General features: G+C 29.2%; 3 protein-coding genes across 6 annotated transcripts; 2 read left to right on the top strand and 1 right to left on the bottom strand.

The window, feature by feature from the left end:
* Window positions 1-235: 235 nt before the first annotated feature.
* LOC122571859 (EH domain-binding protein 1) lies at window positions 236-12,660 on the bottom strand. 4 transcript variants are annotated; one of them, XM_043736105.1, is made up of 18 exons: window positions 12,146-12,658; window positions 11,396-11,603; window positions 11,136-11,317; window positions 10,854-11,065; window positions 10,430-10,565; window positions 10,108-10,341; window positions 9,704-9,893; window positions 8,732-8,898; window positions 8,427-8,649; window positions 8,110-8,280; window positions 6,665-6,748; window positions 6,465-6,578; window positions 6,114-6,314; window positions 5,442-5,591; window positions 5,155-5,372; window positions 4,872-5,060; window positions 4,588-4,709; window positions 236-4,483 (listed from the first exon to the last, which is right to left on the bottom strand). In XM_043736105.1, the coding sequence occupies exons 1-17, from the start codon at window positions 12,247-12,249 to the stop codon at window positions 4,628-4,630; spliced, it is 2,865 nt and encodes a 954-aa protein (XP_043592040.1). In that variant the 5' UTR covers window positions 12,250-12,658; the 3' UTR covers window positions 236-4,483; window positions 4,588-4,627. The 4 variants fall into 4 exon arrangements, with proteins under 4 accessions (XP_043592040.1, XP_043592043.1, XP_043592041.1 ...); XM_043736108.1 differs by lacking the exon at window positions 8,110-8,280 and having other exon boundaries at window positions 12,146-12,659; XM_043736106.1 differs by lacking the exon at window positions 6,465-6,578 and having other exon boundaries at window positions 12,146-12,659.
* A 170-nt stretch (window positions 12,661-12,830) lies between these two features.
* LOC122571863 lies at window positions 12,831-18,096 on the top strand. Its single transcript, XM_043736123.1, has 2 exons — window positions 12,831-13,938; window positions 16,524-18,096. The coding sequence occupies exons 1-2, from the start codon at window positions 13,785-13,787 to the stop codon at window positions 17,129-17,131; spliced, it is 762 nt and encodes a 253-aa protein (XP_043592058.1). The 5' UTR covers window positions 12,831-13,784; the 3' UTR covers window positions 17,132-18,096.
* Window positions 18,097-18,119: 23 nt separating this feature from the next.
* Window positions 18,120-22,997, top strand: LOC122571860 (cytochrome P450 6a2-like). The gene is made up of 7 exons (XM_043736110.1): window positions 18,120-18,593; window positions 19,187-19,383; window positions 20,332-20,701; window positions 20,822-21,159; window positions 21,256-21,483; window positions 22,219-22,470; window positions 22,708-22,997. The coding sequence occupies exons 2-7, from the start codon at window positions 19,200-19,202 to the stop codon at window positions 22,872-22,874; spliced, it is 1,539 nt and encodes a 512-aa protein (XP_043592045.1). The 5' UTR covers window positions 18,120-18,593; window positions 19,187-19,199; the 3' UTR covers window positions 22,875-22,997.
* The last annotated feature ends 137 nt before the right edge of the window (window positions 22,998-23,134 follow it).

The following is a 23,134-nucleotide window of genomic DNA, read 5'->3' on the forward strand; positions in this document are numbered from 1 at the left end:
ATTTCGCTCTTAAAAGTTGCCTTTACTGCCAAATTCGATTTTAAAAACGATATCTTCACTTTCTTACTTTAATTATACTATGTTCCAAAAAAGTTACCCATAAAAATTAAAAATAAAGGTAAAAATTAAACCTAAACATGTAAGCTTTGCTTATTACCATTCCAAGTACCATATCAATTCACATATTATAATTCCAGTTATATGGAAAAGCTGTATAATAAATATTATAAAAATGTTTTCTTATGTTTTGTCGTAGTGCTTTATTTCTTTTTATTTATCGAGAACTACTGTGTTTTGACATGCTACACATTTGACTTTTCACATGAAATAATTTACAAGTTAATTAATTTTTTTCAATATTATATTGGCAAGAATTGTCATTGCTTTCATAACTTTAATATATTATAGTCAGTATTTTTTAATAGTAACGAATAAAATAAATTAAAATTACTTTAGTACAACATTACATAACGATACAAATATGAAAATGTTTTTATGTTGGAACATATATACAAAGTATCTCGAAATTAAGCAACGAATACAGTTATAATAATTCGATTAAAGGTATATTGCACTTAATTTAATATAAGTACAAAAAGAGAAAGAAAGAGACAGAGAATTTCATAATATTGTTCTTACATTGCGTACGGGTCACGAGATATCTTTTTATGTTTTCAATGTTTTCATGTTTTCATGTTCTTTCGACTGAATCGATGACTTAGCAACCAGAGACAAATGTTTTTGTTATATTACCAGGATAATGAAGCCTTGCGTTCTTGTGACAAATGATTAGCAAAAAAGCTGGATGTTGACATTCCAAGCATGTAAAAACAATCCGTCAGTATAGCCAGTACATCGGTAGGTTGTACCGATAAAAAATGTGCACGCTAAGAGAGCCTGGGAGCGCAAAACGCCGTACACAATGTGTTAATTTAAATATTTCACTGTTCCAATTTTATATTTTAAAATAAACATATACACTGTACTAATTTAATTATATCAATTGCCTTAAGAATATGTTATTTATTGAACTATTAATTTAATATTGATTAAATAATTATTACGAGATACGCTGCATATTCACAACTCTATGTGGTACATACACATGTCTTACAATTATTAATCCTGTATATACACAATTTACCGCTCTCACGTACAGATATAAATATTTGCAGACATTGAAATAATAAATTATTGCTACATTAGTCATAGAAATCGGACATTTTCTGTTACGATATTCGATAAATTAGTACTAAAATAGATACAGCAAAGTAAAGAAAATTTAACAGTCACGTTTCAATATTGCAGTTTGATATTTTTCGATACGTTTTGCGTTATATATATATATATATATATGTCCTAACAATTACCAAGAATATTGAAAAATTTTCATTATTTTAAAATATTGTAAAGCTTTATTATGTACAATAACATTCACTATATAAGAATTAGAAACGCATTAAAGTTAACAAAAACGATTCTTAGCTTATGTAAATTTTTTTTCATTATCTTTTATATGTTATCACTGAAATCAAATGTGTCTGGTTTGCACATATATTAACATCAAAAGTAAAATTCAGTACTTTTTACCACCAAACTGAATTTATGGAACATGAAGCACATTCTATTGTATATGTGCATATTTTATGAAAGCATTGCTTTCTATGTATTTGATGATCGATTATGGCAGTTACATTGAGTATGATATGCCTGCACCAATCCCATTATATTATTTTAACTAAGTTTTATTAGCTTAGATTTCTTTACTTTGTAAAGTAACAGTTGTTTAGCGCTTTTTGAGTATTACTTTTATATGTATATCATAAAATTGTTAAATAAAAATAAATTTTATATTGCAAGGCAAAAGAATTATATTATATGCATATTGCATACTTATTCTTTACTTATTCTCTGATGTTACAGTTTCTTAGTAGCCATATTAATGACATTAATGAAAAATTAATTATAGAAATTCTTTTAGAAAATTAATTAAATAAATCCACTTTATTACATGTGTGTGTGTGTGTGTGTGTGTGTGTATGTATACAGGGCAGGGCTGAAGGAACTATTAAGTAGATAGAAGGTGATTTTTTATGTAAAAATAAATAAAAAATGTAGAATAAAATTACATTAATTGTCAAGAAAATCCATTTTGATACTATAGTTCCTATTGTTTCTATATAAACTGTCTGCGTGATTTTCCACATATTAGATTCAAGAAAGAAATTAACTCTTGAATAAAAAAGTTCTATTCTACATTTTCGATTTATTTTTGTATAAAAAATGACTTTCTACCAGTTGATACAATGCTTTCGGTCACACTGTGTATATGTAGCAGATTACTAACTATAAACATAAAATTTCTTATCTAGTTTTGAAACATAAACGAATATACAATTGAGATAAGCTGTCTCCTCTATGATTAAGAAGAGCTGTTTAAGTCTATGATTAAAGACCTTAGAACAGTTGAAAATAAAAACTCATATTAAAAAAGAAAATAGAATGATACTAAAAAATATCATATATTTCTATATTATTTATATGTACTTTTATACATTTTTACACTTGAAAAGTGCAATTATGCCCTTTTATATAACATTTTATATCTTATAGATATCAATCTAATTTTTCTTTATAAAAAAATATTAAGTTAATTATGTTCCAAGGGTTTAGTTTAAAAATTATTTCAATTTTCAATTTTCTTTGTTATTTCTGTATATGTCAGATGTAGTAATATGCCATTATTATGTATCTATAAATATGAACCAATTGTTCATATTGAACATTGTAAAATATGTTTTCATAAAGTAATCAATGAGATAGTTGAGCTGTTTTCTATAATAGCAGTGTTATGATACACAAAAATATTCAATAAACATAAAATTGAAATAATCTTTAAACTAATAGATTTAGGACATAAATACTTTCGTTCATTTGAGATCAGCATCTTATTATAAAATGATCCTCAAAATCCTCGGATCCCTCCAGCACATTTTGAAACATCACTGACCCAGTCTGCAAGTTACTTGGTTTTTATCTTTAAATCAATGTCAATTTTAACGTTTAAGCAATTTACCCATTATTACCTCTATATAACAATATTTCTTCAATTTTTTGGACGCTCATTAATAAATACTTTTTCCAATGCACATTCAATATAACCAACTTTTGCTATCACATGTTCCTGAAGAACATAATTTATTATAATTTACAAGACAATTGCATTACAAGACAACAGAATTCCATCTTGAAAAGCACTTTTCAAGTAGACTAACTTATTGAGGCAATATAGAAATATTTGCAGCATCTAACAGAGTATTTAATTTTCGTTTATAACATACTCTTTCATGTTCCTCTGTTTTAAGAATACAGCTTGTCCCAGTTGTGTAAGATACCCTGTATATACACATAAAATACATTGCTAAAATTACGCATTACGTAATCAAAGCTATAGATAAATGGAATATGCATATTAATTGTCCTATGTTTGTCCTTAAGTTTGTGAATGAATTATGAATTTTTGGCAATTTAATTTTTGGTTATTTTATTTAACATTAATTAAAATATCAATGAATCTGGAAAAGCATATTTAATAGAAATAAAATTTTGAAGTAATAATTATTGTATAATTCATTTCATTACTTTTGAGAAAAAGAAATATACGATAATATTTTATACATCCATGAATGTATAAAATTAATTAGGCCTCATATATCATTAATATGGAACCCAGGAATTAATAATAAATATGATACTCTCTATGCGTAATTGCATATTACACAATGTTAAAATGACAAATATTTTATAGGCAAATAAACGATTACTTGAATAAAAAAATTAGGATATTTTTATATGGCACAAAATAGACATAATCCATTAAAATCTTTCACAAAATTTTCCATACTATTTTGTAATAACTAATTTCTTTCTTCTTCCTCAAGTTACATATGTATCTTTATATGTAACTTTTCAAGTAACTTATGTAATGTTTAATACTGCTTAATTGCAGATATGACATTATATGTTGCAACATTTCTTTTTCATCACTTATCGAGATTCAAGCACCTTCTTTAAATTAGCAGTTTCCTACGTACCGTATTTTTCTACTATTGCCTTTATAAGACATTAGAATCTTAAATGAATCGAACTATAACCAAAATTCATTTTTTCTAGCAACATATTCTTTTTACATATAATCTTTGCAACCTCGTAATAGGCTTCATTGATCTTATGTATTTCTTCGACGGACCGGTTTTTATTTTGAACCTAAAACTACTACAAAAAGTAGCGTTTTGTTTATGCAGTACTTAATGAATTTGTATAAATATAAAACACGGATTGTGTACAACTTGTATACAGTTCATAGTATAAAATAAGTTTTTAAATATTAATGTTTTACAGATTATAAAATTCTCGATTTTATCTTTGAGAAAAATTTTATTATGTGTTTTCTTTGGCAACCCCACAGCAAAACGAATCGTACCTAAAATTATTTTTAGTTAAAGATCATTTAACTTTTGTTTGAGAATGATTTTGTTTTATCCATTTTTTAACTAAAAAATGTCTGTAATATTTAAGAATACTTACTTGTCACTTTCGTCGTATTGACAGGAATAAAATTACTCTTTCATTGTATCATACAATTTTTATTTCTTTGAGCTAATCCAGCTCTAGATAAGTTTCGCTCTATTTCGTCATCATCTTCAATACTAAAATATAATAATAATAAAACAAAATGTAACATAACATTCACAGAAAGAACAATCCATAAAATCAGCTTTTAATGTCTATTAATTATATTATACTTATTATACTTATTATATTATGTAATTTCAATAGAATTTAAATATAAATTAACCTTCTATACTTACGCTCTTTCTTGTGTATCAAGATGATGAACTAATTCATCTCTTTTATTTACTATTGAAACTAATTCTTCTAAAAGTAAATTTTCTCTCATTTTTTGTTCAGGAGTTTTTCTCCACTCTTCTACTGCTAATATGCTTCTCAATTCACGATTTAACAATTCAAAACGTCGTTCTAGATCATCTTCTTTTTCTCTAAAGTATATTACAAATGATAAAAGAACAATACAACAAATATCTAAACAGTATTCCAGATGATTAATAAAAAACCAAAGACATAATTACTTACAATATATTCAATTGCATTTGCCTTCTCAATAATGCATTTTTTTTATTAACAAGCGTAAACCAAAGAGACATTAGTCTTTCTGTTTCATCCTCATTATCGCTTTCCATTGCAGCTCGAAGTTGTTTCTCAAGTTTACCAGCTTGAATATCTATTTGAGTTTGTTCTCTTTCTAATGCTTCTAATTCATTTTGAATATATGATGTCATATCTTTTCCCAGCTACATATGAAATGATTCATAAGATATTTGATTCTAACTTAATTCCAAATAAATTAATTTAAACCATACCCCTCTGAGTGTATACGAAGTACCATCAGGGCTAGTTTTATCTGGTGAAATTCTCTCTATTATCTTAGAGAACGAGAATAAAGGAGAACCAGTTTTTTTCTCTGCATCTATTACATTCGAAGTTCCTAGAGTGTTTCCATTATACTCAGACTGAAATATTTATTGTATATAAATTTATATATCTTATAATAAATATTAAAAATTGCGCTTTGTCATGAGTGATGTAAAGAACATAAATTTCTATTCATTGATGGAGTAAGAGCATTCAACATTCAAATCATTTAATATCAGAAATAAAAAACACACCTTTTTTTATTAATATAGAGTTAAGCTACTCTAAGAAACTACTAAGATAGTATAAATATAATAGTAATTTTGTAATGATATTTTGTTATAATATTAATTAGTGTTCCGCGAATCATTGCTTAACTGCATTTAAGACTGAGAAGCTATAATATTCTAGAGTAAGGGAAGTTATGTAGGGCTAAACATATATATTAGGGATATGGAGGTACTCAAATGTTCAGGATCTAAAATTTATAACAGCAGATACAATTGCGCGATTAAAAAAAAAAGAAAAAGAAGCCATGCTCTTTCACAGTGGCGGACATAGTTTTCTCCAAGGTGCACATATTGGGAATCATTGTTTTAATAGATATAATAATTACCTACCTTTGTACTAAATTTGTCACCTGGAGTAGACGGTGTGATACTACGTCTTGGACTATTATTTTGATCATCTATTGATCGTCTCTCACTATTATTGTCATCATTAATTTGATTTGAAGTAACATTAACACCCATTTTTACTTCCGCTATTAAACGTCTTGCTCTTTCACGTAATTGTTGCTGTCTTTCATCATCATTTTGGCTCTATAAATTAAATGTTATAAAATAAAATGTATCTTAATTCAAAGGACAATCTGATTAGAAATGACAAAATTAGTGTAAAAAGTATGAAACTAAATGAATGTACACAACTATTCTACACAAAATAATAACACTGAAAAAAAAAAACAAAACCTCAATAGGATAAGCAGCAGTGGAAATAAGGCCAGTTGACTTTGTATGATTCCTAGCCTGTTCTAATAGTTGCCTGGCACGTTCTCTTAATTCGTCATGTCGACTGACTAATGGCTAATATAAAAAAAAAAAAGAAAGAAAAATAGTAAATTAGTTGTGACACTACAAAAAAAATTGGTAAGTATGAAGAAAGTAATTACATGTTGAGAACGTTGTTCTCCTTGTGGTGATGATACACTCTGATATTCAGTACGATTACCCCTTTCACAAACATTGACTGAATCCTATAAAAAGAAGATAAATAAAGTTAGTTCAATTACTGAACTATTGAAAATTTATCCTACATTAAATGTTACGATTTACATTAAGAATATAATCTGCATAATCAACATTCACATACAATATGCACGTATATATACATATATATATGTAATTTATTATAAATACTAAATATGTAAATTTTTCATACCCATGTATTTGAATATATCTACATGCAAAATATACATATAAACATATGTGAGCATAAAACATAAATATATTGAGCAAATAGTACATCTGAGCATAGCATAAATAAATACATTTTGATGTGTGGACATTTTTCGTACTTTGGTATGAATAGTAAGTGCAATTTATTGGAAATGTAAATAAGCAGATGGAAATATGACCATCTTTCATGAACTTCTGTCTAACAATAATTAATTTTATAAGTCATTATGATCTTTGTAAATCTTTAGCGTAATATGTGATTACGCAGGTATTGTGATTCTTAAATGAGTGGACATAATACCGCTGAAAAACATCCTCGCCATATTGCATAAACGAAATTTTCACGTTTATATCAAAGCATAAAATATCATTAACCAGAGTCACTAGTATTTTATATTATTTAAAGCGGTTGTTAGTTTTTGGCAGTTGTTAATCGTTTTATTAAAGTATTATATTTAAAATATTTTGAAATGAATAAACATCTCAAAACAAGGATTTATACTACATCTATACCATTTTATATACTCACTATACTCACATTTATACTACTTTCAAAAAAGAAAAAAGCAGTACAAGTGTAGACACGTGAATTCAAATATTGATTTAAAATTATAGATATATCTTTGAAACTAACTATTTCCAAAGAAAAGTAGTTTAATACTTTTTCATTAAAAATTTTGTACACCAATCAGTGTATAAAAAGATTGACGATTCCATTCAAAAATAAAGTTGTTCATAAAATCTTTGAAACATTTCCAATTTCAAAACAGACTTTTGTGCTATATGACGTATTGAACTATGACCTATTACTGAAAGTCATCAATTCTATTACTTCTAACTATTTCAAAGCTGTAACTCTATCCCGCCGTACACAAAATCTGATATATTACACCTAAATATCTCTCCTCTTATGTATAAAAATACGACAGTATTACACATAAAGCTTTTATTTCTAAGAAGGATCAAATTAAAAATTTCAAAACTGTTTTTGCATTTAATATACATTATAAAAAGTTGTTGGGAAGTTCTAGTACTTTGAGATTACATAAAAAAAAATAAACAGAGATGAATTGCTAATGTAGTGTATAAAGGAGATAATATAAACTCAGTTATATAACTATATAAAATTCAAATACTTAAACAATTCAAAAATACTAACATTATACATTGGCGTTTCTGATTTGTTAATTGAGATTGATTGAGACCACTTTTCATCAATTATTTGAATATTTTCCTCTTCTTCATCAGACCCAAAAGGATCTGTTAATTGTCGACGAGTCATTAATATAGGGCGTTGCTGTGCTTGTGATATTCTTGGTGGAGATTTACTCTGTGTATATAATTAATAATAAAATAATGTCAATCACAAAATACCTCCTTACCACTCATTTAAAAAATAGTTATTTATAAGCGTGACATAAATGTAACATAACAATACATAGAAATTATTTATCCATTATAAATTTACTTATATACCTTTTCTCTAGATGAGTACTTTTCTTTAGTTGGTGACAATACTTTCTCCAGAATACTTTTTGAACTAGCTAGTATAATATCTTTAACATCCTTAACACTTGACGGTGATTTATCCTTATTGCATTGATCATGATCTTGATTTTCCATATTCAAACTTAGATGCAACTTATTTTTTAAGGAATCAATATTAATGTCCTCTTTCTTATTATCAAATGGATTTGATCTAGAGAAAAATGTTGTATCTTTATTGTCTTTCCTAATATTTCAAAAAAATTAAAAATATTAATAGTATAATAAAAATATACCGTCTGTTGCTATCAGTTTTATTATTTTTATGTTCCATTTGATCTTTTTTACGTAAATTAATTATTTCCTGACCAAACAGTTGCACGCTTACATCTGAATTATTGTCTGTATTAAATCTTCCAATCATGTAAGATGATTCATCTGTAGTTTTACCTATCTGATGTACCTGAAAATATGAAATAACTTTTTTTCTGAAGAAGTGTACAATAGTTTTTATATTGTACATGTCACTTTCTATATATTTAATAAATTATATACGTAACTTGATCACAAATGCATAGTATACTTTGTGTACAGGAAATTAACATAATAAATAAATACATGCGTGCGTGCGTGCGTGCGTGTGTGTGTGTGTGTATGAAAATGTTTTTTATTTTATAAATTTATAAGTGTAATTATATGAAAAATCATGATAGAGTAACATTACATTTGCTAACTTTATATTTGCTCAATAAAAAAGTAATTTTAAATACAAAATGAGAGATCAAGATTAATGTATGTATTGGAGACTGAATTGAAGAGAGCTCTTTGTGATTCAGTACATTAAAAAGTATTTGCAGCATTCAATGTTATTATTTTATTCAGAATGAATAAATTCGATTTTATGTAATTTTTCTATAAAATGAACAAGAAAACAAATAAAAAAACAAATAATAGCAAAGATGGTAATTTAATTCTGTAAAAAAAGAAGAAAGAAAAAATACTATAAGAGATATTGAATGCAGAATTAAATTCAAATGGACATTCTTAAAAAGACAGTAAAAGGCTCAAATTAAATCTCTGTAGAAAGGGATTTAAATTTCTGTTTAGTACAACTGAACAGATCATATCCTTTTTTTGACAGATCGTTTCATATTAAAATCAAATTACATATATATAAACAACTACTCCTTTAGATTTATGGATAATATAATTAAAAAAGTTAATTATAGACACGGAAAAGTAAGACATCAATGAAATTTGTTAAATACCTCTAATTCATGACCAGTAAAATGTGCTCTCAATTGGTACAAGTAAGTCATTACAGCTAATTTATCAGGTACAGTTAGTATATCCATATCTGCTGGTTCTATTACTCTAGGTATACCAAGAGCTTCTCCAGCATCAAATGCTTTCTTACAGTTACCCTTTACATCATGTGGTAATAGTGAATCTATGTCTCTGAAAATTATTATTAAAATACTTATCACAAAACAGTGTAGTATAATTTTTATTAAAATTAAAAATAAATATTTTACAATAAAGTGTAATTTTAAGCTATTCATTTGTAAAGAATAATTCTATTGATCTTTAATATTATTAAGCTATTTTATATTTTTGTATTATTATATTTAATATTATTAAAACATTTCTAGATGCGTTTTCTAATACATACATAAGATCTGGTCTAAAATGGTGTATTATTGAACAAAATGCCATTCCATTCCTCCAAGATGTTGTAAGATTGGTAACTTTTACACCAGTATAATCTTTAGTTACTTCTTTGCACCATTCCAATAAATCCTGACCTGGTGTAATTTCTTTTAATCTAGGAATATTGGCATCATTCTTTTTTAGTTCTAGTGGTTGTAATGGTAATCTTACTAACGCACTATGTTCAATATTTTTACTGCAATAGTAATGAAACATTTATTAAAAATATTAAATTGTGGAATTGTTAAATGAATCTTAATTTTCCTGATCAATTATTAACATACTTGTTTTCAACAGTAATAGCATCCTTTAAGGGTGATTTTTCTTTGAAAGAATCGCCAATACCTGATAGACTAACATCACGCATGATGTGATCGCTATCATTTACAGGAGTAGTATCATCTTTTGATAAACTTGCCACTGCAAAATGTGCATTATGATTAAGATATGAATTAATGATACATTGTGTACATTGTGCAAAGTTGAAAAGATTACTAGGAGAATGGTACAAGGATAAAGGATATACTGCTCTCTATCATTCACTGTCAAGCATTGCTATATTGTTTTATTTGTATAAGTGATATTTTCAGCCAATATGAGAGCTTATTCATATAATTGGGTCTATCAGAAACAACCAATCAGACTTGCATTTCTTTGACTAGTCATCTTTTCTCTGCACAAAACAAGTATTTAATATTTAATTCATACCACTTATTGGAGTACTAGGTAATTCACTCTCAGTAAGACTACTTGTCATTAAGTCAAGCTGAGCAGAGATATCTAAAATTTCATCAATGTTTTTTCCAGATACTTCTTCAACATCTTCCGGTATATCTTCATTATCAAAATCATCTAAAGGTGCAATATCGCTATTGTTATTAACTGACATCAAACTAGCCATACTCTGCATATCTTCATCCCTGATTGAAAATTATAATGAATATTAAATTTAATTAACTATAAATCAAAGCTTAAAAAACATTTTCTTACGTTGCTTTTCCTTCTCTTAAGAAAACACAAGATAAAGTACATTCTAGTGCAGCACTAACAATCTTTTTTGATGTTGGTTTCAAATCCAATTTAAGCTGTTGTTGACTAGATTCTAATGTCGCATATTTTTTCATATTTATATTTGTTGCAGCTACATGTCGTCTTTTACCAGTAGAAGAAACCTAGTTGTATTATATTAATGTATTAATCCATATTCAGCACAATAATATTTGCAAATGTCTATATCTATTTTTTCTTACATCTTCGATGACAAATGTCCAATCTTTATCTTCCAATTCATGGGTCCTTGGATCTTTAAACAAAGTTACAGAAACTGTATGATTATCAGGAACTGCCCAACTAATAACACCTTTTAGTGGGTCACTTAAGCTAGGTTCCCAATCTAGCGGTTCTGAACTAACTCTTCTACTACGTCTTGTCCATACAACACTTAGCTTGTTTGGCTTCCTATATGATGTTAGAATATAGTTTCTGATGTATTTATGTATGTTTATGTAATATAAAATAGTTTCTAATAATATTTATATGCATCACATATCTTATATGCAAAACAGTTAAAATATGTTATATACATAAATATGCTATAGAAGTAAAGCTATAATTAATAATAAGAGTTATATTTTATCAATTATTCTTTCACATTGTTGTTTACTATAAATATTGTCACAGAGTCATAAGTATTTATTTATAATGAATATTTAATATCTTAAACCAGTTATATTGTGTAAGCACATATGCTTGTGTGAAATGACAGAATGTTACTCTTTTTCTGCAATGTTCTAATTTAGTATAATAATTCCTTTTCAAATAGATTTGTGAATACATGTATATACAAAGTTTTGAATAATAATATATTAATAGCATTTTATGTAATAATGAAATGTTTCGTGTACATGTTCCTTACGATATATTAAGCACAAAAAAGAATCACTTACGATAAATATTGATTCGTGTTAATAATGTTGAAAAAATATATATATAACACTCACCATTTTGTTGTCGTTTCTAAACTGACTTCATGATACGACACAGTGAATTGAAATTTCGCGGCTCTCTTGTTTACCCGTTGTAATCGTTTCCAGACGGAACTCATTTTTTATTGAACTATTTTTTCAATGATCTTTACAGTATTTCCAACTTATAATGATTTACGAACGTTTCGGCTATGACACATCATCTTTCGTCGAAATTATGGAAATTGAGAAATCAGTTACTCTCTCTCTTGCAAAATATACGAATCAATTTTTATTTCTTTGAAGTTATTGAAGTATTAAATTAGTAAGATACTCTAATCATTCATATATATGTGACATTTTCACTAATGTAATATGAACAGGAGTATATATTTCCTTATTCATTAATTTATGAATTTTTCAAGATATTACACATTTCATTATTTCATTATAGACGCAGTGTTATCTACGCACAAAACAATATATTTTGATAGCACACTGATTAACAACACCTACAACCACGAGATTAAAAACTTTCTGAATCAACTCGATCTCATACTCTGACGAAAGTTTCGTCACGAAACCTTCCAACTTATTGATCTCATACTACACGACTCTATGATAAGAAACTTGGTTATAATAAACTGAATAGATTTTGTTTAATAATAATTTTTAAATTCGCATAGTTTCAAGAGGTTCAAATCATAATCTTAATAAATTTTGTTAAATATATATGAAGTTAACAATTACGACTGTTTTATATAAGAAACTAATTTTATTCTATTAATATTAATCTTTCTATTAACATTAAGTAAAATTAATATTAACTATATATAATAACGACATGCATTATAAATAAATAATCTAATATATAAATAACACGTTTAATCTAAATAATTCATATATTAATGTCGTTGTAATTGTAGAATCTAGAGGCTGTTACTAACTTCGTGCCATGATTCAACTGAAACATCGTCTCTAACCTTTATTTATTTTATGAATTTGCGCATGCTCGTTCGCTTAAAATCAAATCTAAAAATTACAATTCCATACTTTAAATATTGACTACTTAATTAATAGAAAAGACAGTATTGTTTTGATAACGTTTAAGGTACGTGACGTTTTATTCGGGAGTAGTAGAGTAGTATAGTAGTAGATTGTAGTTGTTGGGATTTGTAGCATGTGAATGGTCATCTCTATTGAAATTTCTTTTTGATGAGATTTGGCAGCTTGATAGTTCGTAATACAATAGTATAGTTTCTTAAATTGCAACATTTTTTGTGTGAGCGTTTTTGTATCACATCGATGAGATTTTTTCGATTAAATTAAAGTCAAACATGACAATTTGGAGTTATGTAGTGTTTCCTATGGTGGTAATTTAGCAGACCAGGCAAAATTAAGGTAGATTTTTGCTGTTTCGCGTAGTAGGAGAGTATTAGATTTTAAATATCGACTGTCGCTATAAACCCATGCACTGTATTGCGAAGTGGCGTCGTTGCGGGCAATCTACGAAGCTGGTTGAGAGGCTGTATGTGACATAGGCCATACGCAGCAACTAGCGATGAGCGACAACGCGGTAACAGTGAGCGGCAGAGAGGGGACCAATTTTTGTCGATCTGTCTTCTACTATTATGTTTGTTATTTTAGTAGTTATCCAAGCAGCAAATAAGTAGTAATGATGAATACGAAGAATTATTTTGATATCGAATGTTTAATAACTGAAGTGCAATGTAGGCCGATTTTATGGCAAGATAATCATAAAGATTATAAAAATAAGTCTATCACAGACATGATATGGGAAGAAGTAGGAAAGAAGTGTAATTGTACAGGTAAAATGTTTATTCTATTCTTATATTGTTATATAATTAAATTAGCAACATAATTATTAATAGATACAATTGTGGATTAATAACTCCTTATCCGATTTCGATGATTTTTAAATATATTATGAAAATCGACATTTTGAATTTTCCTTGTACGAAAATGTCGCACTCATTTAGTTTTCTAGATATTCGTAAAACACTGCCAGTACTAGCGAATTGAATTCTGTCCATATATGTGCATCTGTGACACATTCACAAATATAACCAAACGTTCACCGTTCCGTTTGCCGCTTGGCGATCTGTTTACATCTACTAGCCATTGATCTGTTTATCTTTACATCATACTTTACGAACCTAAATAAATGATTTCTACGAAAATCTCGTTTACGACTGCATATGCGAGTCTTCTGACTTGCTATTCAATGCAAAGTGAATAATACAGAATATACATCTTTAGTTGTTTTGTACATTTGTTACTGCTACTACTACTAAGGCCGACTTCAGACGAGCCGTTTGCGGCAAATCGCCGCAGCGGCGGGACTGGTTGGAACAACAAGAAAATACCTGTGTATGTATTCTTCTTTTGTGAGACAGAAGAACTGTATTTCTCTGTTTTTTCGACACCGCAACGGTGTCGTACGATAAAATGTTACTCGTCTACACCGAGCCATATGAAATAAGCAATACAGCGAATGAGGGGCAGAGTGTCACCGCGTTAAGCTGTGTATGATTTATTTCATATAACGAATTATTTCAGTGCGATCATACATATGTCTGTTTATGAGTATGATTTATTTTCTGCCGTTTTGTCGTCTCTCCTTTGACCGTTTCTGCCACTCGCCACTTTCTGTACGATCGAGGTCAAGAGTTCTAACAGTGATCGAGTCTAAGTGCAGATGGCGTTTACTGGACTCGTTTTCTAGGTAATAGATGATTGATGGTGACGTACAAAAGGCGTGAGCTTTTTTGAGCAGCTTTGAAAAAAGGCACGTACAAAGATATCAACTGTACTGACATAAATTGTAACATTTATAGTTTTTCTTTCATTCGTATACATATATCGAATTGGGTATATAAAGAGAATAGGGATATCTTGTAAACTAAGCGTTCTACTGAAGAAAAATAATTGTGAAACTCATATAAGTATTCTTATAAGATATCTTAATTAATACATATAATATACATGTATATGTTTTTAAATTAAATGTAAAGAAATATGAAGTGGAGAAGACGAAGGAAAAAAAGATTGAAAATTGTATCTTATACTACATCGTTTCGATAGTTACCAGCATCTATTGATTCCACTCAAATAGACTGCATCTGCCATCACCATTTCCTTCATTTAACTTCGTTGTTACTCGAATGTAATCTAAATCACTATCTCTGTCTCTTTCTTGGGTAAAATTGTGTAATATACAAACACATTTGATAAAAATGATTGCTTTATGTAGTGAAGTTTCTATATCTTTAGCCAAAAGACGCGATTTACTATAGACAATACCGAATGTTCAATTCATTTTCTTGCTATCGAGAGTGGTTTATTAAAATTTTCTCTTTGCGAAGTCAATGCTCTTCGTGGATATGGTCGCAGGAGGTATCATTTTTTACGGGATACGCTCAATTTCCGGTTAAAACTTAGACGAACTTTAGAAGGGATGAAGCGTTAAATTTTTCTTGTTCCGAAAGACGAAAGAGGGTGACGTGATAAAAATGTTTCCATCTCTTTGCTTACTTCTGCTACCAACTTCGATCGTTATAAATTTTTTGTTGACACCTTGCGGTATAATAGAATGATAGCGCAAATAATTGAAATAATAAGAACCGGAGTTTGGCGGACATCTGATTTACAATGTTTTCCATCGATGTACTCAATACAGTTGGGAAATTTTCACCGATTGTAAATGTCATTAATACCATTTCTTAAATGTTCCATTGTGAGTTTAGACATATGCAGCGTGTCCGAATTATCTCGAGTAACTTAAATATTTCGAAAATACTCGTATATTCGATCTTGCGGTGACATTGAAAGCTCCTGTGAAGAATATGTTAAAATTTTTAAACATATACCTTCATTTTTTATTACATATTCTTGTAGCTGATACTCATTGTCAAACTGTTTCAAAGCATTACGAACTCGTCTTTTGCGCTATTCGTTATCAAGATACGAACTTTAAAATTCAACGTGACGCCGGCATTAGCGTTACCCGATGTACATCACAAGGACACATAAAGACATTTTTCATAAATACTACTACTAGTATGGCATTGCCGAAACGCAAGATCGCAGTTTTTTGATGTTTTGAAAATAGTCCGTTTTAAAAATAATTTCCAAAATAGTCACTTTTAGGTAATATCTAACACAGAAGATTTCAAAGTCACCGCAAGGTCAAATATATAAATTTGTCCCATATGACACTGCATGTTTTTAATACGATCGTGCATACAGTTGATTGATTTATTCGAAAAACGAATGCCAAATAACGAAAGACTGATTCCAATCCCTAAATACCTGCGGCATAACGAAATTGGCAAAAAATAATAAATGTGTAATACGATGTTTGAAAAGTAAATGCGAATTTTTGTGCTTTCAGGAGTTGTTGCGAAACTGAAATGGAAGAATTTAAAAGACAGCTATAGGAAAAACATACAGAAGCTTCCCCCTTTGAAATCTGACTCGAAAGCAACAACCCCATGTAAGATCAAATGGCCGTATTTCGAAATGATGGGATTCATCAAGGATTATGTAGCTCATACTCGCGGTGGAAGTAATTTGCCAGATAATTCGTTCATTAGCGATGATAATATCGAGGAACAACCTGATGAAGTTTCCAATGATGACGTCAAAGATACAAGTGATTTTGCAAGTACTTCGAATTGTACGCAGGGATATTCCACTTCCACACCTATCCAATTTCCGGATTCAGGATTTCACTCAAATTCAAAATGTTCACAAAAATCTAAATACAAGTACAAAAAGCAGCGGAGGGACGTAGATATCGAATTTTTAAAGCTAGAGGAACAGCGGCTAGAGTTATTGAAAAAAGACATAAACAACAAAAGCGAAGAAAACTCAGATCTTCAGTTTTTTAAAAGTTTACTTCCTTTTATGGAATCGTTATCTCCAATTGAAAAATTGGAAGTAAGAGGAGAGATACAGAATGTTATTATTAATAAACTACGATCTAGGCAACCAGTCTAGATGGTATACTGGTAATATCCGAAAATTCAAACGTCACACATATCTATTCAGGAAAATCAACAGCAAACTCTAATATATCTTTTTTTACGTAAATTCAAACTTTAGTGTAACAATTAGTGCAAGGATTATTATTTACATACATACAGTATCATTATATACATTACCTATACATACAGTACATGTATGTATAGATAAATCGATTTTGTAAATTCATGCTGCCTTTTTAATCGTATCAAATTTCTTCTGTCCGTCGCTGTACGTACACAATTTTGAGTGAATATAACAATAATAATACATTAATAGGGTTTAAGTAATAATGAAACGTTTCGTGTACGGGCTCCGTATAATACATTAAGCGTAAATAATTTTCCAAAAATATATATAACACAACGCTTTATTATCGTTCCTAAACTGATTTTATGATATGATACAGTGAGTTGCAATTTTACGGCTCTCTTGTTTGCCCGTTGCAGTCGTTTCCGGACGGTTCTAATTTTTTATGAAAGTGTTTTTTTCAGACCATGTGTCCAACTTATAATTATTTATGTACGTCTTAGCCATGACACATCATTTTTCGTTGCAATTACAAGAGATTCGTATCATATTGTCGATAAATTATCGAGCATTTTGTTAAATATTTATAACGTTGATAATTACAACTGTTTCATATAAAGACTAATTTTATTCTAAATTAGATATATCTGCATTTAAATTTAATTATATATGTACATACATGCGATATACACACATGTATTATAAATACATCAGCTGATGTATAACTAATATGTGAATAATGACTCTATGCAATTGTAATTGGACAACTTAAAGCATGTCTTACTACTAACTTATTATCATGAATGTCACGATATCAGGATTCAGTTGAAACATCTCTTTAACGTGTATTCATTTTATGAGTCTTGCCCGTGCTTCTTCGTTCAAGTTTGAAAATTGCCTTTCTATATTTTAGTAAGTATATATAGCAATCAATGGAAATAGCTAACTAAGTCTAAGTCTAAGTCTAAGTCTAAGTCTAACTCCCGTAAGTGTAATTGTCTATGAAACGAAATGTAAAGTTATATTAGAAATTCATACAAAATTACCATTATTGCTACTATATAAATATCGATTGTGAAAATTGTTAAAGGAAAGCGTGATTTTAGAAAATATGATTAGGGGCATTAGGTTTGTGACATCATCGAGATAATTACCAGAAATTGATGAGAATTGTTGAATCATATGTATGATACATTACATTCTATTTCTTATATAATACGTGCAACATGTATTTATGTTAACTATTACTTTAGAAGTTCTATATAACATGAAACACAGCTTCCTTTTTAATACAAGTTCGTACACCTAGGTAGAGTAAAGTAAGGCGTTCTCAACGATACGAACGTAGAAATTGTTTTATATCATTATTTGTTATAAAGTGCGATTCTTCCTTGAAGCAATATACAAGGTTGGAAAAAATTTATTAGGAATTTTTTTTTAGTATTCTTTTTATTATGTACTGTTATTTGGAATTGTGTGTTTGTAAGATAATAATTACTATTTATAACTTTGTACGAAAGATTGTTTAATTAAAAAATTATAAAATAATTTTGTGTTTGCTACATTTCTTTAGGCTTGGTATATTCATGTTCTACTAGAATGAAAAATAGAAAAAAAAAAATAAAAGTTCTTGTAGTGTTATCGCGTGTGAATTATAATAAATTGACGAACTCTAATTATAACAAAAATTTGAAGAATATATCTGTCCATTTATTTGAACGATTTAATGTTCTCTAAGTATGAGAACAAATAATTTTTAAAGGAGAAGATTTAAATAATTTTTAAATGTCTAAATGTTCTATTTTGTAGCTGTACAGATAGAATCATTGTTTAATTAGAATTAAATCGCGTTATAATATTATATATATAATAAATATATTTCAACATATTGTAGCAATCGAAAGAATTTGTTAAATTTTATTAACACGATAGAATATAAATAATACACTGACGAAAGAAATTCGGATTTTGTTGAACTTAATGTTTGCATTTGCGTTACAGACAATCAAGCACAATGTTAATAGCTACGTGGTTAATATCAGATATTTTGGCTATTTCAAGCGTTATAATTGCCGGATGGTACATCTATTACAAACTACATATCTTTAAATTTTGGCAGAAAAGAGGAGTATTTTATGTCGAACCTACCTTCCCTACTGGTAATATAATGCCAATTGTAATTGGCAAACGATCACAAGGTAAGATCACTGTGAATAAATATAAAACTAATGTCAATCATTTTACTCTAAAATTCGACTCAACAAATCGAGAAAAATGCTGGTATTAAACTTTAAATTAAAAAGTCAGTTTATTTGAAAGTTGTTATTAGTTTCATACAGTTGTTTACTGAAATTTTATTAATATCAAATCGTATTGGAATAAAAATCGTTAAAGAAGCAATCACTGTGAAAATTGTATCGTATTAGTATCGTAGTCGATTAATTTTATAATTAATTCTTTCGATTTCGTACAATTAAATTGTACAAAAGCTGCATATTGGTTGACTTGGATCGGTCAATAATCGAGGAAAGATCATATACATATCACAAACATATTTCATACGGTATCCTATAAAAATGTCAATTACTGTTAAATGAAGCAGTAAAAAAGGCAATGTACGCTATAAACGAAATGTTATGAAAGTGTTTTCACATTACACGCTCGAATAATACGAAACCACTATCATTATGTTAGATATAATATCCATTGCTATAGGCGGCAATTAAGGCTATATGTTTGTCAGGGCATACGGTGCTCGAAGAGTTAAAACGACTCCAATGCCTGCACCTTCTAAAAATTATCGGCTTTTGAGAAATGCACCGTGGCGGCATCTCATCTTCATCTTTCACATAGACATAATAAGATTGTTGGTAAAGAAAAGTCATTGTTGACCCAGCAGAGTATCAAGAGTATATTTAACGACTCTAGATAGCCAATGTCTGTAAACTTTAATATAATCGAGCGCAGTTTGGCAACAATCGACTGGAACACGATGTTTTCAGTGATTGTTTCCCAGTTTGTATAGTTAATACGATTTGTTGGTCTCATTTTGAAGGAGACGTGAAAAGACATTAAAAACACGCGCATTATTCATAATTTACAAGTAAATACGTATATGTGTCTATCATCAAGGTTTTATTTCGTAGCCGAGTTTTTCGGAGATATTTATCATCGATATAAACAGCATCCTCTTGTTGGTATATATATGCTTCACAAACCATTTTTGATTATAAACGATCTTGATTTAATTCGAGACGTACTGGCAAAACAGTTTACAAATTTCCACGATCGTGGATTTTTTTGTAACGAAAAAACGGACCCGTTATCTGGACATCTATTTCAATTACCTGGAAAAAAGTGGAGGAATTTAAGAGTAAAATTGACACCAACTTTTACTGCGGGAAAACTTAAACAGATGTTTCCGATTATGAAAGACATTGGAAATAATTTAGCAACATATTTGGAAGAAAAGGCACAGACAAGATCGACGATCGACGTAAAAGACGTATTTTCAAGGTATGTGTTTCTCGCGTATCATACATCGATCGATGGTTTGACAACAAATGGACTTGATAATAGAGCACTTGTATTCGTGAACATAAACGCATTCTTGTAAATCAATACTTGCTTCTTCAGATATGCTGTCGACATTATCATGTCAGCAGCATTTGGAATAACGTGCGATAGCTTGGAGAATCCGGACAACGAATTTCGCTATTGGGGAAAGAAAATATTTGATCCGAAGCCTCTTTGGAATGCCCTTATCGTATGGGCCCCGCAGGTTTTTGATTTCTTTTCCATACCATATACCGACAAAGATGTTACAAACTTTTTTATAAATGTGTTTAAAGAAACTGTGGAATATAGAGAATCGAATAACATCGAACGAAAAGATTTTTTGAATTTGTTGATGCAATTAATGAGAAATGGATATGTGGAAGCAGACGATAACTCGGAAGCAGCAATTCTTGCAAGTAGTTATCCTTCCGTTTAAATAACTTTTCGTATTGATAAATATTTCGATATTAAGGACAACGATAATACAACATTATTATTTTTGGTACAAATAGAAAATAAATTGACAATGACGGAGGCTGCTGCACAAGCTTTCGTCTTCTACTTGGCTGGTTTTGAAACATCTTCGACTACAGTAACATTCTGCCTGTATGAATTAGCGATGCATCAAGATATACAGAATAAAGTACGCGAAGAAATTCAAACACACCTGGAGAAGCATGGTGGTGATCTGACATACGATGCTGTAAACGAAATGACTTATCTCCATAAAGTGATCTCTGGTATGTATGTGAGGTGATCGTCGGAGAAGGTGCTCACAAGAAATACTCTTGATTTTCAACAATAACGTTTATTAAACTCTTAACAATTAACAACAAACAACGATTAACCACGTTTAACGATTAATAATGATTAACGATTAATAACAAATAACGATTAACTATCAAGGAACTATCAAGAGTCAATAATCCGTTTCTCTAATTGTGTTCGTTTCGCTATGACGCTTAACCTTTCGCACTTCACAGCTCGGGGCCGAATGAATCCTTTGTTCGAGGGTAAACAGATTCTTCCCTTAGTTGCCCATCGATATCCCCACTAGCACGCGTTTATTAGATGTATCGCGGCGGTTGCCGCGTATGTGTTCTACCGAGAATTCGGTGAAAGAAGCGTAGGGATATCGATGGTACATTGGGCACGTCGATGTTGCGCTTTGACGGCATAGCGCTTTGTATCGCGAAGCCGGCGGAAAATTCCGTGGCTGGACTATAACGATTAGCAACAATCGTGCAACATTAAATTTAAAACATCAAAACGTTTCGAAGGTGTTGTATAATTAGACTGTGAACTTTTATGCAAATCTCTATTATTGAGAATATAATAAAAAACGTAGAATCTCGATAGAAAATTGATTGAAAACCTTTATCTATCAACTAATTATAGAAAGCACCATATTTTGAAAATTTGTCGAATATTTGATTATTTTGAATTAATTTTATATTTTTATCGATTCGTTTCAGAAACATTACGGAAATATCCCCCGGTTACTGTCCTAAACCGTATTTGCACGAACGAAACAACGATGGAGGGAACAAAATTTGTCATACCTAAAGGAATTGCTGTGACTGTACCCGTTTTTGGTATTCATCGAGATGCCAACATATACCCAAACCCGGATAAATTTGATCCAGAACGATTCACCGAAGAAAATATAAAAGCTAGACATCCCTATGCATATTTACCATTTGGCGAAGGACCAAGAATATGTATTGGTAAATATATTTTTCAAAGTATTTTCTTACGTAAATATACCTACTCAATTTATGATAACGATGGAAAATTCCATCTCGTCAAATTAAAACGTAACATTATTTTTCCAACTATCTCTTGATCAAAATCGTCTTGACAATGATATTTTCAATCAGTAATAAATTAAAAAATGTTGATCGTAATGAATCACTTTGTTTTTGACGAATCATGGTATTAAACACGTTGTTTCTACATTTTAGGATTAAGATTTGGCCTTATACAAACAAAGGTTGCTGTAATAAATGCTTTGTTAAAAAATAAAATGACACTCGCACCAGGCACGCCAACTACTTTGGATTATGAGCCAGGATCTCTTATATTAATACCAAAGGGTGGTGTACACTTGACTATCGAGCCACTAAAGTGACTGCATCGTTAAGAATATTAACAATAACGACGTATTTATGTTACCCGTTTACAAGACTTTTTACGGATTATTTTTTATAGAAAAAAATTCTGCAGTTGTCGAAAAATAAAATTATGCAAAATATGGGTGAAATGTTTATTTTTATAGTTTTTAAGATAAATTATAATAATAAATCAAAAAGAGACGCGAAGGAGGAAAAGTATGGAAAGTAAAATTTTAGTTTACGTTAATTCTTTATTTCTTGTTTTATACATCTCTAG

Source organism: Bombus pyrosoma, linkage group LG10, assembly GCF_014825855.1.
Source record: "Bombus pyrosoma isolate SC7728 linkage group LG10, ASM1482585v1, whole genome shotgun sequence".
Classification (NCBI taxonomy): domain Eukaryota; kingdom Metazoa; phylum Arthropoda; class Insecta; order Hymenoptera; family Apidae; genus Bombus; species Bombus pyrosoma.

Bases quoted from the DNA above. Each gene is read 5' to 3' on its own strand.
- LOC122571859 (XM_043736105.1), bottom strand. From the start codon at position 12,249: ATGAGTTCCGTCTGGAAACGATTACAACGGGTAAACAAGAGAGCCGCG. The intron at 10,566-10,853 runs GTATGAATTAAA...CACATTTTGCAG, and splicing joins ACCTAGTACTCCAATAAGTG to TGGCAAGTTTATCAAAAGAT. The intron at 6,749-8,109 runs GTTAGTATTTTT...TTCTTTTTATAG, and splicing joins CAGAAACGCCAATGTATAAT to GATTCAGTCAATGTTTGTGA.
- LOC122571860 (XM_043736110.1), top strand. From the start codon at position 19,200: ATGTTAATAGCTACGTGGTTAATATCAGATATTTTGGCTATTTCAAGC. The intron at 19,384-20,331 runs GTAAGATCACTG...TTTATTTCGTAG, and splicing joins AATTGGCAAACGATCACAAG to CCGAGTTTTTCGGAGATATT. The intron at 20,702-20,821 runs GTATGTGTTTCT...TTGCTTCTTCAG, and splicing joins GTAAAAGACGTATTTTCAAG to ATATGCTGTCGACATTATCA.
- LOC122571863 (XM_043736123.1), top strand. From the start codon at position 13,785: ATGATGAATACGAAGAATTATTTTGATATCGAATGTTTAATAACTGAA. The intron at 13,939-16,523 runs GTAAAATGTTTA...TTGTGCTTTCAG, and splicing joins AAAGAAGTGTAATTGTACAG to GAGTTGTTGCGAAACTGAAA.